Here is a 24,724-nt window from a genome sequence, read left to right on the forward strand (position 1 = left end):
TCGTAAGAAAGTGGTTGGGACAACGTAATAGTAGATACAAGAACTGATGACCATAGAGTCACAGTGCTGCGCACAGGCCTCCTCTCAGAATGAAAGGGTCTCATAATGTTAGAATAAAGAGTAATAAAGGAAAAAAAATAGGAATAAGGTAATTAAAAAAAGTTAGTTAAATGTCATAGAAATATAGGGGAGCACAAACGAATATTTGTGCCAGAGACTTTAAATTGTGCGGCAACTTTAACTTGCGTTGTTCCACTGCCATTTTGAATTCTGGAATTAAAACGGAAATTAAATTTACCTAGAGTCGAGAATTACCCTTTGGCGAAAGAGAAAACGAAAAGTTTCGAGATTCTGCGATCAGTGAGATTGGGAATCGTTTGAGTGCATTTTTAAAAGACTGAATAAAATTCTAAATGAAATCAGGTACTGCTACTTGCTTTGCTACTTAATTTGATATAATCTCTACTTACACGAAATGTAAGTTTATTTTTTATTAAATAAACAATTGTAGAAAATTTATTTAACTATTCGACGACCGGATGGCCACGTGGCTAGAGAACCTGACTACGAAGCTCGAGGTCCCGGGTTCGATTCCCGGCCGGGGCAGATATTTGTATGAATAATACGAATGTTTGTTCTCGGGTCTTGGATGTTTAATACCGTAAACTGCCGTAACTGCCTGACTCAATTTACAGTCGATAACTAGCACCCTTCTAGGTTTTTAAACTTTTATCCCCCCGTAATAATAATTCCCGTGTAGATAAAACTTTAAAGCCTATAAGAGTGCTAAGTTATCGACTCTAAATCGAATCAGGCAATGTTGGGGCCAGAGGGCAAAGTTGAAGCAGCTTACGGTATGTATTTAAGTGTGGTATTTATCTATATAAGCATGTTTATCCGTTGCCTAGTATTCATAGTACAAGCTTTGCTTAGTTTGGGACTAGGTCAATTGGTGTCAAGTGTCCCATGATATTATTATTATCTCTCTCTCTCTCTTATTTAATTAACCAATCCACAAATCAGTGTAAACATGTAATAAACTAATGAAACCAGCCAAGTGCGAGTCGGACTCGCGTACGAAGGGTTCCGTGCCATTATCTATAGACACAACAATACAATACAATACAATACAATAACTCTTTATTGCACACCAATACAGTAAACAGTACAGAGAAAACAAGTATATACATAGAGATTTTCTAAGGTAAGCAATAGGCGGCCTTATCGCTTCAGAGCGATCTCTTCCAGGCAACCTTTACAATGGACAGAAATAAGGAATACATTTTAGCAGGTGGTGCAATTTACAGTAGATCAGAGCTGTATCAAGAATACATAAAACTAACACATACAATACACATACACAACAAATCTAAACAGATAGATAGGTAGATGGATACCATAACAACACATAAATAAGCTAACTATAACATTTATACGCAAGATGACAGGTAGTGCTCCCTAAGCATAGACCTAAAGATAGGCAAGGACTTTGCGCGCCTCAAGTCTATCGGTAGGGAGTTCCACAACCGAGTGGCCTGGACAGTGTAAGAATAAACATAGAATTTAGAGTTTGAAAGTGGGACAGTAAGGAGGAAGTTCTGAGAGCAACGAACAGAAGTAACATAGCTAAATCGCTCTTTGAGGTAGCAAGGAGTTGCAGGGTTAAAGAGAATGCCGTAGAGAAGATGGAGAATGTGAGAGTTTCGGCGAAAGCGGATGGGGAGCCACCTGAGCTGTGATCGGAAATTAGAAACATGATCATATTTACGTAGGCCAAATATGAACCGAATGCACAGATTTTGAATTCGCTCAAGTTTATTCAAGTGCTCTTCTAAAAGATCGGGATAACAAATGTCAGCATAATCGAAAATAGGGTGCAGTAAAGTCTGTGCAAGCGCAACCTTGGTAGCAAATGGAAGGAAATTCTGAAGGCGTCTTAGGGATCCCATCGCAGCAAACACCTTCCTGCTAATCTCACATACATATGGAGTCCATGACAGAGTGCGGTCCAAGATAACACCCAGATTTTTTACCTGATCGGCAAATGGTATCAGAACTCCGTCGAAAAATACAGATGGCAAAGATACAAAGTCAACCCTTGGGATAAGTTTCGAGCTGCCAACAATAATGACTTGGGTCTTTGTCGGGTTAACCTTTAGGCCATATCGTTGGCTCCACCTTAAAATCTTTGTCAAATCCAGGTTAATGGATTCGATAACCGACGGAAGGTCAGCAAGCATGCCTTGGGAATAAATTTGTAGGTCATCAGCATAAAGGTGATACGAAGAATGAAGATTATGAGAAATAGAATCTATGAAGATAGAGAAAAGTAATGGAGATAACACTCCACCTTGAGGTACACCAGCGAGCGTGTTGCACCATGAAGATCGTGAATCATCCACCTTTATTCTTTGCCGACGACCCACTAAATAACTACGAAACCATTCAATAACCGCAGGAGATATGTTAAGAGAACGTAAAATACCAAGCATAATGTCGAAGTCAACCATGTTGAACGCATTGCTGAAATCTAATAGGGTTAAAACCGTAAGTTTCCTGTTATCCATGCCTATTCGGATGTCATCAGTGATCTTCGCAAGCGCGGTTGCCGTACTATGACCGGGACGGAAGCCTGATTGGAATGGATTGAGAAGATCGTTTCTGGTTAGGTATGATGTCAACTGCTGGTGTACAAGACGTTCTAAAACCTTGGAAAGAAAAGGAAGAATGGAAATTGGCCGGTAGTCAGAAAAGGATGCTGGACTAGATTTTTTTGCTAAAGGAACAATTTCAGCGTCTTTCCACGCTGAAGGGAAAATATTGGATGAAATAGAATTGTTTAATATAATAGTGATGACTGGGACGAGTATATCAAGGATAGGGAGAATCATAGCACGGCTTACACTGTCGACGCCAACAGCGTTAGAAGCGATGGATAATACGTTCTTCCTAACATCACTGTCGGTAAATTGATTGAAACAAAAGGAAGAAGTATCAGGAGTTGATAGCGTAGAAAGATAAGAAAGTGTCGTGTCTTTTTCAGGACCATGAAAAATAGCCGAAGACGAGAAATGTTGGTTTAGCTGATCAATATTGATATCAACTGGAACAGAGTTTTGCCGAGATTTACCAACTCCTAATGATTTTAAAAATTTCCAAACTTTGGCAGAGTCCCCGTTTTCAACTGCGTTATGAATATGGCGTCTTTGAGCGTCTCGACAGATGGTGCTGCAACGATTTCGCAAAGCACGATACCTGTCCCTGTTCCTATCCGAAGGGTCAGCCTTGTACTTAGATCTAGCCAGATTTTTCTTTCTAATCAGCGTTTTGATGTCATCGGTGAGCCAGGGAGCAGGAAGATGTTTAACCTTAATAGGTTTGACTGGAGCATGCACGTCGTAAAGCTTGGTGAGAAGAGAGTTAAAAATATCAATTTGTTTATCAACCGTGCTAGCTTCAGAGACAGACCCCCAATCAACCTTCATTGCATCCTTACGAAGCAAATCAGTGTTCATACGACCAAAGCTGCGCTGCAGGATCACTTTATGTTAACCTTAGGGGGACGAATTTTGTAAGAAAGGTAAATTAGATCATGGTAGGAGAAAGCATCAGCAGAACACTGGCCCGACTTAGCAACATGACCAGGGAAGAGGTCAGAGCTATGTCACAACGTGAGAAATTAACAAAAAAAAACGCGTTTGTTGTATGTGGGCCCCCTTATTTTTTTATTTTAACTTTATTATTTATTTTTAAACTATTTAATATTCTAGGAATATTTCAAGCGTGTACCTGTTGCCGTTATTAATATCGTGCAAAAAACGGCAAAAAAGTCACATTTGTTGTATGGGAGCCCCCTCAAATATTAATTTTATTCAGTTTTTAGTATTTGTTGTTATAGCGACAACAGAAATACACAATCTGTGAAAATTTCAACTGTCTAGCTATCACGGTTCATGAGATACAGCCTGGTGACAGACGGACAGACGGACGGACAGCGGAGTCTTAATAAGGTCCTGTTTTACCCTTTGGGTACGGAACCCTAAAAAGAATCTTCCGTAATATCAGTCGACGGCATACTTCATATACTTGGTTTGGATATGTATTCAACTAAATGTAAACAAAACAATGTCAATAGGTGTGAAATTCCCCCGTTTAAAATATCTAAATATTTACATTTCTGTATTGAAATACACTAGTCTAGTTTGTATTGCAATGATAGATAAGTAAAATGTTTAAAATCCTAGAATGTACCAAATCTGGCAGCTGAACTTTGTTTACATTTACCTGGTTAACCTATCCAAACCAAGTATAGGAGACCGGCAGCATTACGCGAAAAGTACCGGTAAGTAGGATACCGTTTAACAAATTGAATTTTGTATGCTTGCAGGCAAAACATAGCATTTTGATATAACAAACATATATGTTTGTAAATATTCACTTTGACTTTGACTTTAACACTATAGTGTTTTTCACTTGCGTCATTTCGTCTTTGAAAGTTCGCGAGTTCGCGACTGCCAAATTTGAAAATTTCCAATGTTAAATACTCTACGAATTGGGTATACCTTTACTATGTACAAAAGCAAGGAACACTTGTAGGTACGGTCAAAAGCATAATATATATACGATACCATGATGTCAAATATGTATACATATTTTGACGCTATAGCTGTATATATATTTTTGCGTTCGACTGTACTGCCGAACAAACTGATTCATGTACCAAAGTGGAACCTTTGTGCTACTAATGTCACGTTGACATCCCATACTTTTGTCAAAGAAATCATAGTGAAATTAATTATTAAAAGATTCCTCTCTCGTAGATGAATCAGTTTGCTCAATTCAGGTTGTTTGTTGCTCCATTATAACATTTCTTCTTTAGCAAACTAAATAGCTTATGCAAGTCATCGCTTCACCCGTTACTAGTTTAATCTAAGTCAGTTCCGCGACTTAAGCGTAAAGCAGTGACAAACACACAGCTAAGCACAGTTATTTGTACAAAAACTTGACATCTTACGCGTGGAAAGTCAGATTGTAGCCATTTCAAGTGATAAATCTGACTGACAATTAAATGGCTTCGCGTGGAAGGGGTTCTTCAATTACCCCTATCCCGTTTATCCTACGTCAAAATATCAAACCAAGACTGTTAACGAATTATTATCCCTTGGCGGGCTTGAATTATTCAGCACTCGCCGTAATATGTCACTTAATGGAATATTGAAACGGAAGAAACGTCATCTGTCAGAACTGGAACGAAATTTACACATTTTACTAAATTAATTTTTGCCGTATATATTAAAATGTTTTTCGGATTGGATGTGGCTGGAAATAAACATAGTGGGTGACTGCAGTTGTTCGAGGTTTTGATTGAATGATGTTTGTTTAAAAAAGCAATGAAAAGAAGTTTAGGTCATTTTTCTATCAAAGTGATGTATGTCGAGGAAGCGAGAGTTGTATGCCAGAATCGTAGCAAGTGGAAGGATGTAGTCTCTGCCTACCCCATTGGGAAAGAGGCGTGTTTTTATGTATGTATGTATGTTCTATCAAAGTGGAAAAAAGTCTAAAAATGCAGAAGGGCATAGCCCTTTTTATCACTGGTCGTAAATTCTTTAAAATGATGTTAAAAACCTAAAAAAAAACCACTGAACGGAATAAAAACTAAACAGCTACCGTTACCAGGATTAACGAAAAAAATAATTGCAACTCCTATTAACCCTTGGAGTGGCAGCGCCATATTTAAAATTTACTGTCAAGTGGCGCGGCCATTTTGAAAAAATATTCCTTGATCGGCAATCACACCTACGAATTAATTTCGGGAAATCGCTTTGCTCGCTCGTGCGCCTAAAATATCTTGGGTGTAATTGATAACTTACAACCCTTGTTTATCAATCTACTATTTACTCAAATAATGTCTTTCTTTACAGGTGTCAACCCCAAAGAGCTTAAAAATAAGAAAGTGGGCGTTTTCGTCGGCGCTTGTTTCTCGGAATCTGAAAAAACCTGGTTCTACGAAAAAATGCAGGTCAACGGGTTCGGTATTACCGGGTAAATACAATTATTATTATACTAGCTTTTACCCGCGGCTTTGCATGAACAATAAGGCGACAGTTTAATTGAAATTCTAAGATTTCACTGAATTTCAGCAAGAATTCCCAAACTGCACAGGTACAGTCAGCAACAAAAATATACACACGTTTGAAGCGCTAAAACTATTTTTACATACAGGACTTTATTGCCTGAACGTTAAGGTCGTGTATACATATTTTGTGCACTTTGGCTGTATTCTGTACTCACTGGTTGAAAAATTGGGATGTTTTTTTTTCTTTTTGTAAATTTTGTGTTTCGAAATCAAAATTCTTTGTAGAGGTTTTTGTTTAGATTATTGTATTGTAATGTATTGTTAAGTAAAACTCTTTATTGTACATAAAAACACATGAAAATAACAGAACACATGATAATAAGATGTACAAAGGCGAACTTATCCCTTCCAGTTAACCTTTGAACGAATGACAGGATTATTATTATTACTTACAAGTATCTATCACCCGCGACTTTGTTCGCGTAGAATGCGTTTATCGCTATTCCGCAGGTAGTATGCAATTTTCCATCATAAAAACTATCATAATGTCCTTCCCCGGTACTCGAACTATCTGTGTAGGTACCTACCGAATTTCATATAAATCGGTTCAGCGGCTTAGACGGGCAAAAGTAACGAACAAACAAACAGAACTACAAACTTTGGCATTTATAATATTAGTGAGATAGTACCTATTAGAAGATTGACATTCAGTTTTAGAAGCGATGATAAATTTGATTAATATTACATACAGCTTTGTTCTTATAATTTTTTGTGAAGGTAGAATCGTACAAAAATTTTGTATAGTTTTTATTTTCTTTAAAAAACAGTACGTATAAAAATAAAGAAATAAAATTGTACATGTGCAATTGGTGAATCAACCAATTTGAAAATATGGCATAATTTAACACTAAAACCGGCATCGATGTCCAATGTGGGTCAAATCTTCCAGTAGTCGGATTGACTTAAAATTTATTGTAGTACTAGCTTTTGCCCGCGGCTTCGCCCGCGTGGAATTCGGTTATCGCGCACTGTTCCCTCGGGACTGTGCATTTTTCCAGGATAAAAGTAGCGCATGTCACTCTCTGGCCCATAAACTATCTCTATGCCAAAAATATCGTCGATCCGTCATTCCGTTCGACGTGAAAGACGGACAAACATACAAACACGCACACTTTCGCATTATAATATTAGTATGAAATGGTTGAATGACAGTTCAAGTACAATGAATAAAAACACACTGGGTAGAAAATATTATACCAATTTTTTTTTTTATTCTTTAGATAATATTTACATCATGATTTTAATCTACAGCTGTTCCCGAGCTATGTTGGCAAACCGAGTGTCCTACTGGCTTGGAGTCACCGGTCCTTCGTACACAGTGGACTCTGCCTGCTCCAGCTCCCTTTATGCCCTCGAACACGCCTTCAGAGCCATCAGGGACGGCCACTGCGACTCCGCCATCGTTGGGGGCTCCAACCTTTGCCTACATCCTTACGTGTCACTACAGTTCTCTAGGTAAGACTCCTAGAGGCAGGGCTCTAAATGTCCTCATATCAAAGAACTCTCGGTATAGCCCGAGATGTCGTTGAGATGAGCAACGTCTGCGTAGTCTGAGGGGGTTCCAGCCCAGCGAGTTTATCCTGATGTCCTGGAGCTGCCAAACTATAATAATGAGGGCCACTGAAAGGGCTTTAGTATATAAGAATCCTGCATAACCCAGCGGCAAACGGCGTTGGGGATCTTATTGAAGATTCCCACTCCAAAAAAAGGTGAGGATTAAAAGGAAAGAGGAAATGAGATTTTTTTAGTTCTTCAGAACGGGAATGGCTCGCGAGAGGCAGCAAGCTCTGCTGAAGCAACGATTCAGTATTCAGATTCTTAAAAACCAGCACCGTAAAAGTCACGAGCGATAAAAACGCGACGCGTCTCAGTTTGCTTTTCATGACGCTACGTCATATTGGTAGGAGAATGGGGGCTTTCAAGTAGTATTGCAGTAAAGAGATGAATTGTGGTTGCGTTTGCGCAGACAATTTTTTTTCAACATGAAACTACCGTGAGACTCACTCATATTAAATGATATTGTAACGGATAACTCACGTCTTAAACTCGGTCGAGCTAAACTCGGTTTAAGACGTGAGTTATCCGTTACAATATCATTTAATACATTTTTTTTTCTGAAAATCGTTCCATATGGCCACTATGGCACTTTTTTCAGCTGTCGTGTTTTACCGACCGTGGCGGTCAAAGGGTTAAGACACGTGAACTGAAAAAATCATGGCGCGGCTAAATTAAATTACTACAGAACTATTTATGTCAAATTTAATTACCTGGGGATTCTTTATTATCATTTAAATTCATGTTACGAGTACGTAATGATTGTATTTGAAAATCACCACGAAGTAATTGTGACGCATCTGATGAATAATTTATTAAATCAGGCGTTACTTTGCGGAGGTCCATATCAATGAACTAAAATAATTCAACTTACGATAGCTAAAATACAAAATATGGCTTCGCTACTTCACGTACTACATTTAAAGATCTATCATGGTGTTTGATTTGTGTGATCTTACAGTGTGGAGGTGGAGGAACTGCATGAACACGCATATTTTGCATAAGCTTAGCTGTCGTAAGTTCGCGGGTGAGCAAGGGAATTATTTTAGTTCTTTGCATCTGATGAAGTTAGGTAGTTGTCAGGGTGGGTTATATTAAAATGCTTCTTTTACTTTTAGATTGGGAGTGTTGTCGCCTGACGGCAGCTGCAAGAGTTTCGACAACAACGCCAACGGGTACGCTCGTTCGGAAGCCATTGTCGTCTGCTTCCTTCAAAAAGCTAAGGATTCTAGAAGGTAAATTACTAGCTTCGTAGGTATAGTCGAAGGCATAAATATCTATACAGCCATAGCGTCAAATACATGTACATCAACGTTATGGTTAGTGGCATAAAAGTGTATAGATATCTTTGACGCCTTTGAAATGTAAATTATTTATGCCCTCGACTGTACTTAGAAATTTTGATTTTCGAAATATTGCTTCGGAGCCTTGTAGCTATACTTACCTTTGTCATTTATTGTTGGATTGACAAAAAAATACGTGTCCATGTCCAATCCCAAAAATGACGACCGGATAGCCAAGTGGTTAGAGAACTGACAATGAAGCTTGAGGTCCTGGGTTTGACCCCGGCCGAGGCAGCTATTTGTGTGAATAATGAATAACACGAATGTTTGATGTTTAATGATGATGATAATGAGTATCCCAAGACTTTTTTGTTGTGTTTTCGACCCAAAAATCTACCCAACTATAAAGACCGATTTTTTTGCTAAAATTGAATGACTTTTTTATAGGGTATACGCCCAGCTCCTCCACGCCAAGACAAATTGCGATGGGTACAAAGAACAGGGCATCACCTACCCAGCCGGTCACATCCAGAAAATGTTGCTCAGGGAGTTCTACGAGGAATGCTCTGTGCCTCCGCAAACCATGGAGTTCGTTGAGGCTCACGGCACAGGTAAATGAAAGAAAGAAAATGGTTATTCGATGTATAAACAAAGTTATAAGATAGAACACAATAAAGTATTAAATGACAGAAAGAAAAACATTTCCGCCCCCTTACTGCAAACGCAAAACTTGTTTGTTTTACAAAAAAAACGCAATAAACGTAGTATTTATTTGCGTTTGTCATAGTTGATACTTAAGTTTGTAGACTTTTTTCTCATTTTTTTTTATTATATATAATAAATTCACAGTCGTAGAAACATAATGTATGTAACGTCGCATAATTGAGTAAAAAAAGGTCGCGACGTCTTCTTACGATGTTCGCTACGCTCACATCGTAACTCACGCCGCTCGCCTTTTTTGATCCCTCTATACAACTGTCGCATAAAATACTATTATTAAACTATTTTTATTAAAACAGACCTCAGCATCAAGAGCTCTAACTTAATTCAAAGCATTTCTAACACCGCTCTCAGCAAACCGCTATATGAAACTTTTTCCTGCCTCTTTCATACCTTGTTAACCCAGATACTTAGGGCTTCCGCGCAAAATCTTGTTATACATTCCCCTCAGCCTTAAAGTTGACATTGTATTTTTTCCATCATCATAAACGAGATAAATTGGCTACATGGCACTTTGCACTGTGGACTTACGCTTTCCAGTTTGAGAAAACTCTTAGGAAGCTTTTCGCTCTAACACAGGGTTTCTCAAACTTATGGCTCCACGTACCCCTGTTAAAGTTTCTAGACGACAGCGAACAGCGAACCCCAAAGAAAATAATTAAAATATGGTGTTAAAGAAACTAAGTTATTAATAATGAATATATATGTATTTCAATATAGGTCAATAAAGGTATCAAATATAGGTAAGAATCGTCTTGCCAACGAAAATACAAACTGAAACAAACAACACAACAGCAAATAAACAAAAAGTAACAAATTTGGAGTTAAAAAATACAAAAAGACTCCAAAAACCAATCTTAATCATCTTGCCAGTTTTGCAGCCACCATCACGTAAACCTTGTCGCGAACCCCCTACTGTCGAATAGCGAACCCCTAGGGGTTCGCGTACCCCATTTTAAGAAACCCTGCTCTAACAAATTAAGACTGGCTGCCATCTAAGTATCTTTCGTGATCTAGCGTTTAAATAATTAATTGTTAAGTTTATGTTGTACCAGTTACTTTGCCGATAGCTGATAGTGGTTTAGTGATTTGACCTAGGGCCTCTCTTAAGCAGAGGATCGTTCGTTCAAAGTTCTGAGTTTTTCGTTTCTAACCAAAAATAATCTTGACCGATGGACCGAGAGACAGACGGACAGCTAACTTTACTGATCCTATAAGAATTCCGTATTTTCCTTTTGAGGTACGGAACCCTAGCAACATCCAAGTTCCCAAGCTATCACATTTAAAACATTAGTAGCAAACAGAAGCAGCTACAAATGGCAACAAAAGCGTTTTAAAAAGGACTTTACGAGGGCAATTCTGCATTAAAACAAACGCTATCTAGTTGCAGCCAGTTGCAACCCACTCAGCGCATCGGCACAAAGCCGCGCGCAATTAGTTTATGTTTAGCTGCCTCCATTCAAAATGGAGCGGCAAGTGGGATGAGAAACAAGGACGTGAAGTGAAGTACAAAGTTAGAGTATTTTACGCACTGAATTTGCGTTATGCGACAAAAAGGCTCGCTAAATATGTATAATTCAGAAATTTCACCGTATGCAAGGAAGGGGTCTCAAAATGTTTCCGTAATAAGTACTTTGACAGATATAAAAAGGCTTGCCTTGGGTCTCCCGAATCAATTTGTAATTTTCAAACTAACGCCTCATCATCATCATCATGTCAGCCGAAAGACGTCCACTGCTGGACATAGGCCTCCCCCAAGGCTCTCCACTCAGACCGGTCTTGTGCTTTCCGCATCCACCGCGATCCCGCGATCTTAACCAGGTCGTCGCTCCATCTTGTTGGAGGCCTACCGACGGCTCGTCTCCCGGTCCGCGGACGCCATTCGAGAACCTTTTGACCCCATCGGCCATCAGTCCTGCGAGCAATGTGCCCCGCCCATTGCCACTTCAGTTTCGCAATTCTTCGAGCTATGTCGGTAACCTTAGTTCTATTGCGGATATCATCATCAAACTAACGCCTGATTTATTCTTATTTCCTAGGTAAACCATTAGTTCTGTGATTGGAATTGAAATTCCAGGATTTCACTGAATTTCCATTCCATTTCACTAAACACCCATCCAAAATTTCATGTGTGTAGACGATTTTTTGAAATTTTACATGGCTCCCATGAGAATGCCGGGATAGTAACGTACGTAGTATTTCTAGACGTTCAATTTACTACCTATACAAAATTTTATTTAAATCTGTCATGACGTTTTAGCGTCGACAAATAAATACTCACGTACGTGTACGCATACACGCACTCACAAATAAGTTTCACATTTATTCAGTAGAATAAAAAAAACTCTCATAACACTAAAATCTAAGTAGCTCACTTTTGTTGGCACCGCGTACGCGTTCTTACATCCCTTACCCGCTGTATAATTTAAAAAGAGCCAGACAATGTCCATTTTACACGAAGTAGAAGAACAATAGACGTGTATTCTCAAGACAATTATTGCGAGAAGACTATTGTCGGAACACAAGTGGTTTCAGCGGGAAATACAATTTGTAGATTCTGAAAGGATTTCTTGGCAACTAAATACCGTTTTAATTCCGTATCTTCTAAGCAGATTTATTTGTTTCTATTTTAAACTAGCACTGTGGTTTCATTGTTTATTTCAAAAACGTAGGATCGGCCTCTTCGTCAAAATAAACCTTAAGGGGGCACCGAGTCTCTAGCACTAATATATTTAGCACTAATTATATGTAGGTAAGAGGAAGATAGGTTGATCAGAACGCGCGAGTTTTTAGGTATTTCCTTCGTATTACAACAAATACCTACATAATTTAAAAATGTTACGTGTATACGCGATAGAAAGATCACGTTTTCTTATCACTCAAAAACTCATGACCGCTGTGCAACAGTTACACCATTAAACCACCACCAAATAAGTCGTCTATAAATATTATATTTTTTTATATACGACTTTGGGATCTTTTTATATCGAATGAACTACAAGTAATTGTGTTACTACAGTGTATGATTTATAGAGTAAATCCTCAAACATTCCACTAATATTATAAATGCGAAAGTTTGTAAGTCTGTTTATTTGTTCGTTACTCCATCACGTCAAAACCGCTGAACCGATTTAGATGAAATTTGGCACACATAATTTGAGTCCCAGGGAAGGACATAGGATAGTTATTAACTCGGGATAGCAATAGACGAATTCTACGCGGACTGAGTTGCAAGTAACAGGCTAGTCTTACATATGAGTTTCAAGACTGAAGCTTTACTAGTAATGATACAGCAAGGGAAGAAATGAATGCCTTGATGATACTGCAATGCCACGTAACCAACAATGTAATTTTTTTTTCAGAAAAGCGTTAATATCAAAAATATATTGGTGTTTACTTTTACTAGCCACGAAATTACAATTTGCTACTTTTTTAGGTTACGCCGTACCTATTAACCATTGTTGCTTACGCGGCATTGTAGTATCATCGACGAATAAATGCGCTAGAAGTTCGGTGCACTCTTAAAACATCTCGTTTCTCCAACAGGAACAAAAGTGGGCGATCCTGAAGAACTCGTGGCCATAGATGAGATCTTCTGCAGCGGACGCGACAAACCTCTGCTCATCGGCTCCATCAAGTCTAACCTGGGGCACAGCGAGCCTGCCTCTGGACTCTGCTCTGTTGCTAAGGTATCGAGGCGTTTGATCTCGTTGGATCAGATCAGATCTCATTCGATCTCGTCTTTTACAATGTGAACTGATAAGGAATGGAATGAGCTCCCATCGTCTGTATTTCCGGATAAATACAATCTAGGGCTCATCAGGGCTAAGAGTGAGGCTGTTACTGAACCATTGAGACCTTTGGTCTTAATATTTGCACTTTCCATTAGGTGAGATGGGGGGTTAATCACGGGTCGGATTTATGTAAATCTAGTTTTTGAAATCGAATGATCAGAAATAAAGTCGCTAGTCGTGGTGGCCTAGTGGTTTGACCTATTAGCCTCTGGAGCAAGAGTTCGTGGGTTCGAACCCAGGCTTGCACCTCTATGTTTTTCGAAATTTATGTGCGATATTACTTGTTACATTTGAAATTTGCCTTGAAGAATGATGCAGAAAAATATCGAGAAGCCTGCACACATCTGCAAAGAAACCCATTAGTTGTGAAGTTTCCGATTCGCGCTAAGCCCGCGTGGGATTTTTTGTAAAAAGCAGTAAAAAATTAAGGAAGAATAAATTTCACAGAACAAAGATAACGTAAAAAACAAAAACAGGTAAAAATATTTAAATTCAGATAAAACCGCACTCTCTCATTATTTGCTTCAGTGAATAAAGCTTATATAGAGCTTTTCCCAAACAGGAGAAGGCTCGTGCTCGAATTTCACAGTAATATATTAAGTCGGACTTAAAGCTTTTGTAAAAGCTGGCCATTGTACGTCTTTACGGGGAATAATTTAGCGAAAGCTTGCAGCCAGCCAAGTACGAAACAAAGGGGTGTTAAAAAAACTAATGGAACAAACAACTAAATTCGGAATTAGCGTGGGTGAAGTGCCTATAGTAAAAACTATAACAAAAACCTAATTGCATACATTCCTTGGTAAAACAGTATAGGTAAATAGAATGTTAGTCCGTTAGTAAGATAATCAGAAAAAAAAATGGATTTTCTTTTGTCAATCAAATAAAGATGATGTAGGTACATCAAAGTTCGAGAGTGACCAAGTATCCCGTGACGCCACTCGTTAGTAAAAAATGGACGTAGGTAGGTGTAATGTTACGCGAAACTTTACTTGACAAAAGTACGATATTTTTTGAAAATCTAACTGAAGAATTAATTATATATTTTTAGGAATCTAGTATATTCGATGACGCTACAACATTACTTATAATTATATATATGCGAAAAAATCACATTTATCAAAAAGTAAATTTGATAAACCTAATAGACGACCAGACGGCCTAGTGGTTAGAGAACCTGACTACGAAGCTTGAGGTCCCGGGTTCGATTCCCGTGTCGGGGCAGATATTTGTATGAAAAATACGAATGTTTGTTCTCGGGTCTTGGGTGTTTAATATATGTATTTAAGTATTTTTTATCTATCTATTTAATTATATTTATCCGTTCCTTAGTACCCATAACACAAGCTTTGCTAAGCTTACTTTGGGACTAGGTAAATTGGTGTGAATTGTCCCGTGTTTTTTTTTTCATAAATATTAAAAAGGATTACAAATTCTTGCGAATTGGCAACCAAAGATACTCGATACGAATTAATAACTAAAACAAGTGAATAAAAGCAAAGACCTAGTCTTTGGCCCTTAAGATAAAGAAACGTGCGATAGAGAAACAAAACTCCACGGTACTGCCTTGATCAGATCCAATTACTTTCACATTATCGTTTAAGCTACCTCTTTCATACTATAAATCCAGGATTATTTCCTTTAGATGTGCATAGCCTACACGACTGGCTTCATCCCGCCCAATCTAAACTTCTCAACTCCTCGCGAGGGCGTGGAGGCGCTGGCCAGTGGTCGTCTGCAAGTGGTGACTGACAAGCACCCGTGGGGCAAGGGCTTGAGCTCCATCAACAGCTTCGGTTTCGGCGGAGCTAACGCTCACGTGATGCTGAAGAATGTCGCCAGGACCAAAGTAAGTGAACAAAGGATTTATAGAATACAAAATACTTCACAAAGTAAGCAATTCAGAGCGGTCTCTTCCAAGTGACCTGTATAACAAAGATTGGAGAAAGATCTGAAACCGTATTGTCTAACACGCTGACGTTCACGGTCGCATTCCCCGTCTCTTTCAACCCCCGTCTTATGAAATGTGACAGAAAATTAGTGGTGAAAATGATACAAGACAATAAGAAGAAGTGAAGAGGTCTCCTCTCCTATGACTGTATGTGTTATACCAGGCGTCCAGCTACCTACTTACCCAATTTCATCCAAATCAGTCCAGCCGTCTTAGCGTGAAGGAGTAACAAATGCACACACACACACGCGTCGCACATACTCACAAACTTACACATTTATAATACTGGTAGGAAGGTTGTTAAACCACTGTAGGTAAGGTAGCTATAAAGTTTTTTGTTTGCATCGAAATGTAACTATATGACCAGATTTTTTCACAATTAAACTTTTTCTGACAGGTAAACCACGGTTTGCCAGGAGACGACTTGCCTCGCTTGGTATGCGCCTCTGGTCGCACAGAGTCCGCCGTCGACAAGATCCTGAACGACTTGGAGTCGAGGCCATTAGACGCTGAACTGGTGCGACTCTGGCATGCTATCCACGAGGAAGACATTGGAGGGCATGTTGTGAGGGGTTACACGTTACTACGTAAGTGTATTTCTTGTAGCTTTATGTTTGGTTCGTGATCTTCTCTTTTTTAACCTGGAGACGCCAGCTGGCCAATTATAAAGAACCGTTGTACGTCTTTGCATCTAACAGTTTTGATGCATCATTCATCATCTGTCCTTATTGAAAAAGAGACTTAAGCCACGTGTCGCTGCCTGTGTCTTGGCTTAATACAATAGCAATGAGTTGATGAGTATCGGCTAAAGAACAGCAAATACTGGGCTACATATGGTGTTCAAATGATTACCTACATGCAACAGAATTCACCAAATAATTTGATAAGTACAGCCAATTCGAAAACAGATGAAAACTTTCGCAGTGTATACTTATCGCTTTGGTACACTTAGTATTTGGTAAAGCAACCATCACAAAATTATACTAAATAACAATTTTCATCGTTTTCTTTGTGTTCTCGTTCCAGTACCATTCCAAAAATAATTTCATGTGACAAATATTTTTACACGCCAAGTAAACAATGGTCTATAATACAGGCAAAGACGGCACATCGAATGCCAAATCGCTCGTGCGCAGCATGGAGTACTTCTCCGGCGTAAAACGCCCCGTCTGGTTCGTCTACTCTGGGATGGGATCCCAATGGGCCGGCATGGCAGCTCAGCTCATGAGGCTGCCTATCTTTGCTGCCGCTATACACAAGTAAGACAATAAAGAACTCATTACTATCTTGTACATTTACTTCATACCAGAATGCCTTATTTCGTAATGACAATGACAAAAACTAAAAATACTTTGGGATTTTTAGAAGCTTATCTCATATATTCTACAAAAGTATTCTATGAGACAGTGGTTATTTACTTCGTATAACTCTTTATCGCTATTACAGAAATACCTATGTTCAAGTAAAGCTAGAGGCCATTATTGCCCTCTTTATATCAATAGTAATCACCATTTGTTTCTATCAACCAAAAGTAGAAATGGTCCTGACTTCGATTTGCAACTGATTGCGCATCGAACAATAGAACCTCAAGCCTAAGACGTAAATCATCATACTAAAAATTACAATTTTGCCATCTAGGTGCCACAAAGCTCTTGAACCTCTGGGTGTAAATCTAACGAAAATCGTGACGGATCCTGACCCAAAGATCTACGATAACATCTTGCACTCGTTCATCGGTATCGCCGCCGTTCAAGTTGGTCTCACTGATGTTCTGAAGGCTGTCGGCATCGAGCCTGATCACATTATTGGTATGTTTAAGATCTGATTTAAGTTCAACTTCATCAATAGCTTCCTTCGTTAATCCAAGCCTTGTTTCTTCAACTTCTCTGATTTCATTCTTCTATTTTCAACTTTATTTTTTTTATAAATTAAGTAATCGGTCATAAATAAACTGTAGATTTAATCATTTTAATTAGGTCTGAAAAAGCAGGACCCTTGTGTTTATATCCATACTAACTTATGCTCGTGGCTTAAGTTAATGTGGATACCATTTTTACCATAAAAAATGGCCACAGGAATTCCAGGAATTCCCTTTTAGTGCAACTCTACGAGACTCAAGATAAAATTGTTTGCTTAATTTCTAGTCTCAAGCCCAAGTTCGATAGGCAGTACGTTGTCTGTCTGTTACTTAGTTCATCAGTTAGTTAGTCTCGTTACTCTTTTATAAAGATGTGATCAAGTACGTTTGAACTCCCTTTTTAGGTCACAGCGTGGGCGAGCTCGGCTGCGCGTACGCCGATGGCTGCTTCACGGCTGAACAGATGATCCTGGCTGCCTACTACCGCGGCAAGGCTTCCATCGATACACCCTTCATCAAGGGATCCATGGCGGCCGTAGGACTGGGCTACAACCAGGTCAGAACCAGCAATGGTAGTCAGAATGCTTCTAACACTGTTGGCATCAATACATCGTCTTTGTTTCTGCTATCTATTTTACCTATAATTTTACAAATAATCATATCAAACACTATAACATCAAGTGGGAAAATGTAGATTTTAATTTACGCGGAACAAAACCCGAATTTAAATCATAAAATTATGTATTGTTTCGAAAAAAATATTATCTATCTCGTAGAACTTCTTGCCGGTTTTTTCTCAACAGAGGTTTTTTCCGAACTGGAGGTAAATTTTTCGACGTCGGCAAATTTGTCTAAAGTTATAATAATAGCCTAAATTGAATAAAAATATTTTAATATGACTTGATTGGATTTGATTTTGCCACAATTTAAGGACGTTATTGTCAAATTTTTAAACAAAAAAAGTGTACAATTTCAGCTTATGATGTCGTACTTGTAAACAATGACCATGTGACCATGTAACATTCAAAATCTAAAATTCTAAATGGTCATATCATGGTGGTGGTAAGTAGTGGTCTCAAATGTCACAAGAGAAATATTTTCTGTCACAGATGAAGACAATGTGCCCGCACGAAATCGAGGTGGCCTGCCGCAATGGTCCAGAGTCGAGCACTATCTCGGGCCCTGCTGAGGCCATGAAGCAGTTTGTTGGCAAGCTTACCGCCAAGGGTATCTTTGCCAAAGAAGTCCCATGCTCCAACATTGCCTACCATTCCAGATACATCGCAGAAGCTGGTAAGATTATTTTTCTGAACCATAACAAAAACTACAAAACTTGGTAATGTTAAGAGAAATTGGAATCGCGTCTTCCAAAATCGATATCGTAGCTTTTCACATCTGCTGTCATCAATGCATTCGAGTTTTTATGGTTCTCTACCGCACTTGGCAAAACGCTGCTAACACGGATATTAATAGATACCTACAAATTCCTACAGAACCCTCAGTGCTCGAGTCCAACGCACTTGGCCAGTTTTTGAGTTACAAACTTCGTTACAGACTTAGCTGTAAAAACGAGTAAATTCGTGTTTTTTTTTAGCCATTAAAAGGGTGCCGAGCGTTAATTCCCTGCGAGTTTGGATTCTTTATTAATTCAATGACAAGAAAAAATCCAAAATTGCCTAAGTAGTTCTGCTTCACTTATAATAAGACGTGGGTGAAAATCAAGTTCAAAGATTTCGTTACATACATAGACATGGATAAAAAATTACTTAGTGAAGCTGTACGAGCACGCTCGCCATTAATGTTAGGCGGACGCTGCACCCTCTGTGTACGTCACACTGTTTACGTAAACTTACGCAATTAAATGTATTTCTTTCATATTATTTTAGTGCAATAAAGGTACTCTACCAGGACGGTCACATCTTTTACTTAACAATCCGTTCTTCTAACATTATAACATACAACATAACTTTAACATACCTTCAACATTCGTAAATGTAAGGTCTATTAAACTAGTAGACCGACTACATTTTTCAATATTAAACGAGTTAAAACAAAACTATTTGTAACCAGGTCCAACCCTTCTGAAGTACATGAAGAAAGTGATCCCGGAGCCAAAGCCTCGTTCAGAGCGCTGGGTTTCCACCTCAGTGCCGCAGCAGTTCTGGAACGACGCGAAAGCAGAATTCTCATCGGCTGAATACCACACTAACAACTTACTGGTGCGTAATGTCGTTTTAAATGGCCCATAAATAAAAATCAACGTGAAAGAAATAGCGGGAACGTGCAAGCATTATTTATTTATTTGAATAGCTTTTTATTGTGAGAGAAATCGAGTAGTGAAAGAATGTTTTAAATATCTTAAAAACAATCACGTTTTTGATAATTGTTCTACGACGACCATTGAAAGTCCGTACAAAATATATATTTTTCTAGAAAGAGACGGGATGTACCTATTTTAACTGTTTTGCTCATAAAATCTTGCTTATTTTTCAATAGATTTTCAATAATAGATGCCAGCCCTCTTGTTCTGAGAGGAGGCCTGTGCCCAGCAGTGGGACGTATATAGGCTGGGATGATGATGATGAATAGATGCCATTTACAATATCTACTTATATACCACAGCTAAGAAATGCCGAGCAAAGAACCATCATTGGTGTGGTTCTTCAATCTTCTTAAATCTTATCAAAGTCTTTGTTTCATCAATCATATTTATCCTCAGAGCCCAGTTCTTTTCGAAGAAGCCTCGCGTCTGATTCACCCTAACGCCGTCACCATCGAGGTTGCGCCTCATGGTCTTCTGCAGGCCATCCTGAGACGCTCCCTTTCGAAGGATGTCGTCAATATACCACTGACCCAGAGAGGGAACGAAGACAATGTCCAGGTCTTCCTGACTGCTTTAGGAAAGTGAGTCTAAATTATTTTCCAAGTCGTCCCAAGTTTAGGACATACTTTGAAAGCAAATACAAGTATCAACTTTTACGCATTGACATCAAGTTTCAAATTCTTCTTACGGGTCTTACGAGGTTTACCGATGGTGTCTCAAGATAATGATCGAGGGTTCGAAGCCGAACTGAAAATTTTAAGCTATTTGGAATTTATATGGGAAATAATATATTTGAAAGATAAAAAGACATCTGGTGAAACCTGATACACGCCTGCGAAGCAACTCTATGCTGTGTGTGAAGTTCCCAATAAATTCTGAGCCCGGGTGGGATCTACAACTCAAGCCTTCTTAATATCACCATCCCAGCCTATATACGTCCCACTGCTGGGCACTGCTCGGCTCAGAATGAAAGAGCTTGGGCCGTAGTTCCTACACGGGCCCAGTGCGGGTTGGGAACTTCACGCACACCATTGAATTACTTCGCTGGTTTGTGCAGATTATGTTTTCCTTCACCGTGAAGCTCGTGGTAAATTTCTAATGTAATTTCGCACATTAATTTAGAAAAACGCAGAGGTGCGAGCCGGGGTTAACACCCACGATACTCTGTTTGAGAGGCGGTAGGTCAAACCACTAGGCCTCCACGGCTTCTTCTTAATATAAGAGGAGATTATGTCCCGCAATGAGACGTAGGTACATAAGCAGGAGATGCTGATGATATTGCTGTTGTTGATGATAATGATGATTATAGATACGAGCAGGACTGAATTCGTCTCTCTCCTCAGGATGTACGAGGTGGGTTTGAACCCGCGGCTAGCTGAGGTGTACCCGCATGTACAGTACCCAGTGTCTATTGGAACACCTATGATCTCACATCTAGTGGAGTGGGAGCATAGTGAAGACTGGTGAGTAAATAATAGCTCTTATACCTACACAGGCTCATCGACTTCATTCCTAGGCATGTCCTGAAATGGCGCAATTTCAGGATTTGGCTAAAGGACATCCGCCACATCGTTCAAAACTCAACGTTTAACGATTTGCCTAGTGACGTTTAGGCAATCATGAAACTCCTAGGCATATCATGAAACGCCGCCATTTTATGATTTGTCCAGGTTAGGTAGATTTAATACGTTAGATTTTAGAAATTATACACTGAAAAAAAAAGATTTGTTTCATATGGACGAACAATTTCCATTCTCAAATTGTAAACTAGGTATTCAGGATTAGGTATATTTCAGGACCATCCTGTAGAACCCTTTGTGGGGTTAGGTTAGTTTTATAGCAACCCTGAAATACAGTTTTAATAAAAATCGTTATAAAACATATATAGATATAACATAAAACAGCTGGGAAATTAATTATTTGATAAAACTGTCTTCAGCAAAAAATTAGAAAACCGCTTTGTCCAAAGATTTATGTTTAGTTACATACCTAATAAAGTTAGATAATACGGTATTTGACTATTTTGTATATGTTTTATAAATTAAAACTACACAATGCCTGTTTTAAAATAGAGAAACAACTTTTAAGCTACCTTTACAAATAACAAAGTTATAAAGGTTTGAAATTCAAGATTAGACAGAGAAAGACATACTGGTATGTGACGTCACACGCTAGTAGCGCCATACTTGCTGCATAGAAAAGCGTTTGAGAAAGAGACAGGTATATAGATTTTTCAAAAAATCACTATAAACCCAATTTTCAACCGAATTAAGTTTTCTCTTCGCTAAACACTGTCTGTACATCTATATTTTCATAATAGTCAAAGTCAAAGTCAAAGTCAAAATATCTTTATTCAGTTTAGGCTATAACAAGCACTTATGAATGTCAAAAAAAAATCTACCACCGGTTCGGAAAAACCTCTGCTGAGAAGAATCCGGCAAGAAACTCAACGAGGTATATTTTTTTTTAAAACAGATTTACAATATTATTAAATGATATATGTATACATCACAAGTATTTAACACAACTTTATTTTTAACACAGTAGGTTCGCTATTTGAAGGGATCGCTAATGCGGATCGGAATTATTTCCAAATATCCCTGTCCATGATATAATCATTAACTTTATAATACGCCTTTGATATTAATGTCTTCTTGACAATAGATCTGAATTTTGTATCCGTTTCATTTATAAATAATATTAAGATATGGCAAATCCAGGAGTTGTCAAATACCGTATTGAAATTTAATATTGTGAGATTGTGACTCGTTAACGGTGACTTTGAAACTTCAATCGATGTAAAAGGTCCTTTGATCATGAAATAACTGATTATATAGGCACAGATATTTAAACGATTAAAAAAGTCGGCCAAGAGAGTGTTGGGCCTTGCGCAGTGTAAGGTTCCATAGTTTAATATCACAGAATAAGTAATCTAATGTGCGGAAAATACTCAATATTAAGTTTTGGTCGACTATAACTAGTTAACTTGTAAAGCCTACTAGGCTGTGATAGTTTTCTTTTTAAATTCATTATTATCATTATAATAGTACACTACAGTATTTAAAAAAAATCAAGGCCTCGGTTTAGCTTCTGGAGCACATTAAATTTTGCTAAATTTGATGAACTCTCACAGTCTAATTGAAATTTCCTGGTTTTACTAAATTCCCATGGGAATACACATATCTTAGTTGTATGACCAACATCTCATTCGCGCAAAATTACATGTCTAGCTAAATACATACCAAATTTTATCCAAATTCATTCAGCCGTTTAGCATGAATAATTTACAAACACATGGGATTAGTGGAAAGGTATAGGTAGGTTTAAAACTAACCAAACCTAACCAACAAAAATTGCAACAACCCCCGACTTTGTCACATGAATGATTTTAATTTTAAAACATGTCTAAGAACCATAGCTAGAAAACTTGCTTTAAAATAAAAAAAACCGCCTTCAAATCGGTCCAACCGTTTAAGAGCTACGGTGCCACAGACAGACACAGATTAGCGGTCAAACTTATAACACCCCTCTTTTTGCATCGGGGGTTAAAAATGCAGTTTTTGATGAAAAACGCCCTTACGTATTGGAGTCACCATACAAAGTGGCAGCGATGGATCACAGGCAGCGATTTGTTTGCGGGCTACTGACGGATGTACGACTATTAATATTAGTCGCTCGTTATTAGTTGGGTCCACACCAACCTTACCGGATATTCTGTACCGGCGCTGCCATGCCGTCCTGCGCTTTTTCAAACATCGAAGTGTTTGAGATCCCTTGTGCAATTTCTTGTACAGAGATGATCAATATTTGCTGCTAGGCCCAGTCACAATTGGATGATTTAAATACGCGCTTTCCTTATAGTTTTTTTACTGTAATAACATTGACCAACTCGCTTCGATATTTATTTGAAAGCAACTAAAAGTCTAATTTAACAGTTAGGTAGGTAATTGAAATTATCATTTACAATAATTTTCTAATTAGGATAGAATGGTCAATTGCAAATAATGTATGTTTGTCGTACGCATGTCAGGACCAGGGCTATGCGAGTAACCCAATTGATCGAGCAAATTTTTGTAGGAATTTTAAAGTCAAAAGTTTTACTATGTGTTTCTTAACTCGGTAAATTATTTTCAGTAATCGGTATGGATTTTATCCGAGCCAATTGTACATGTAGCTTGTATGTCAACTTTGCCACTAATCGGCCTTGAACTTTGCCCGGGTCAATTTCACACACTTGTATGTCAACTTTATCCAAGCGGTTGGTGTGCACCCGACTTGTGCGGCCCCGAATTCCCGACTAGCTAGTTTTAATTAAAAGAAACTAGACAGATTGGTTCGGTTTCTAAGACGGATATATTACTAAGTTGCCAAGTTTATCAAGAGGGTACAGACGCCACCACGTAACCAGACATGAGTAATAAATCATAATGGTATCGAAAGCAATGACCGAATTTTTACCCGACTGGTCGAAGGAGGATTGTGTTTTTCGAGCGTATGGAATACATCGCGCACTATAAGTGTAGGTATGTCTATTTCTTTGAGTCCTATTCTTGCGATATAGCAATAAGTAGATAATTTGTCGTAGACTCCACAAATTTTCAAATGCGCAAACTGTGTTATCTAATTATAATTTTATTATTTAACAATACATATTGAATACAAATTTAATAAAAATATTTTGACTTTGACTTTCACTTTGACCACAGGTACGTGACATCGTACAAGGCGCAGGAGAAGATGAAGTCAGGAGAGCGGACAGTGCGCATGTCCATAGTAGACGAGGACAGCGAGTACATGGCGGGACACGTCGTCGACGGTAAAAACTACCCTATCTTACATAATACTGACCCGTGAATCTCGTGATTGACCCTATCTCACATGATGAAAAGTGTTGATGGGGTCAAACGTGTATCTCACGGGTTCAGGTGTTACTGAACGGGGGGCTGAGCTTCCAGGCTGGAAATTCGGTATGCAATGTGTAGTACCTAATTTCATTGCCAATGCAAGTGCAGCCGGTAAAAAAGTGCTTGAATTAAATAAGTTTTTGGTAAAAAAATCTTTTTTAATACAAGCTTTTTTTGCTGACTGTACTTTTTGTCGACTTTACT

The 24,724-nt window shown here is 38.5% G+C and overlaps 1 protein-coding gene across 1 annotated transcript in view; it reads left to right on the forward strand.

The window, feature by feature from the left end:
* The window catches only part of LOC141430983 (fatty acid synthase-like), a 62,070-nt gene that overhangs the window by 14,707 nt on the left and 22,639 nt on the right, over positions 1-24,724 (forward strand). Inside the window, exons 4-18 of the mRNA XM_074091893.1 lie at positions 5,922-6,042; positions 7,388-7,591; positions 8,809-8,925; positions 9,421-9,584; positions 13,240-13,382; positions 15,130-15,333; positions 15,833-16,022; positions 16,532-16,694; positions 17,074-17,243; positions 17,698-17,849; positions 18,403-18,586; positions 19,364-19,512; positions 20,013-20,197; positions 20,960-21,079; positions 24,323-24,432. Coding sequence (XP_073947994.1) covers positions 5,922-6,042; positions 7,388-7,591; positions 8,809-8,925; positions 9,421-9,584; positions 13,240-13,382; positions 15,130-15,333; positions 15,833-16,022; positions 16,532-16,694; positions 17,074-17,243; positions 17,698-17,849; positions 18,403-18,586; positions 19,364-19,512; positions 20,013-20,197; positions 20,960-21,079; positions 24,323-24,432 — 2,376 coding nt within the window. The remainder of the gene's footprint in view (positions 1-5,921; positions 6,043-7,387; positions 7,592-8,808; positions 8,926-9,420; positions 9,585-13,239; positions 13,383-15,129; positions 15,334-15,832; positions 16,023-16,531; positions 16,695-17,073; positions 17,244-17,697; positions 17,850-18,402; positions 18,587-19,363; positions 19,513-20,012; positions 20,198-20,959; positions 21,080-24,322; positions 24,433-24,724) is intronic.

This window comes from Choristoneura fumiferana, chromosome 9, assembly GCF_025370935.1.
Source record: "Choristoneura fumiferana chromosome 9, NRCan_CFum_1, whole genome shotgun sequence".
Classification (NCBI taxonomy): domain Eukaryota; kingdom Metazoa; phylum Arthropoda; class Insecta; order Lepidoptera; family Tortricidae; genus Choristoneura; species Choristoneura fumiferana.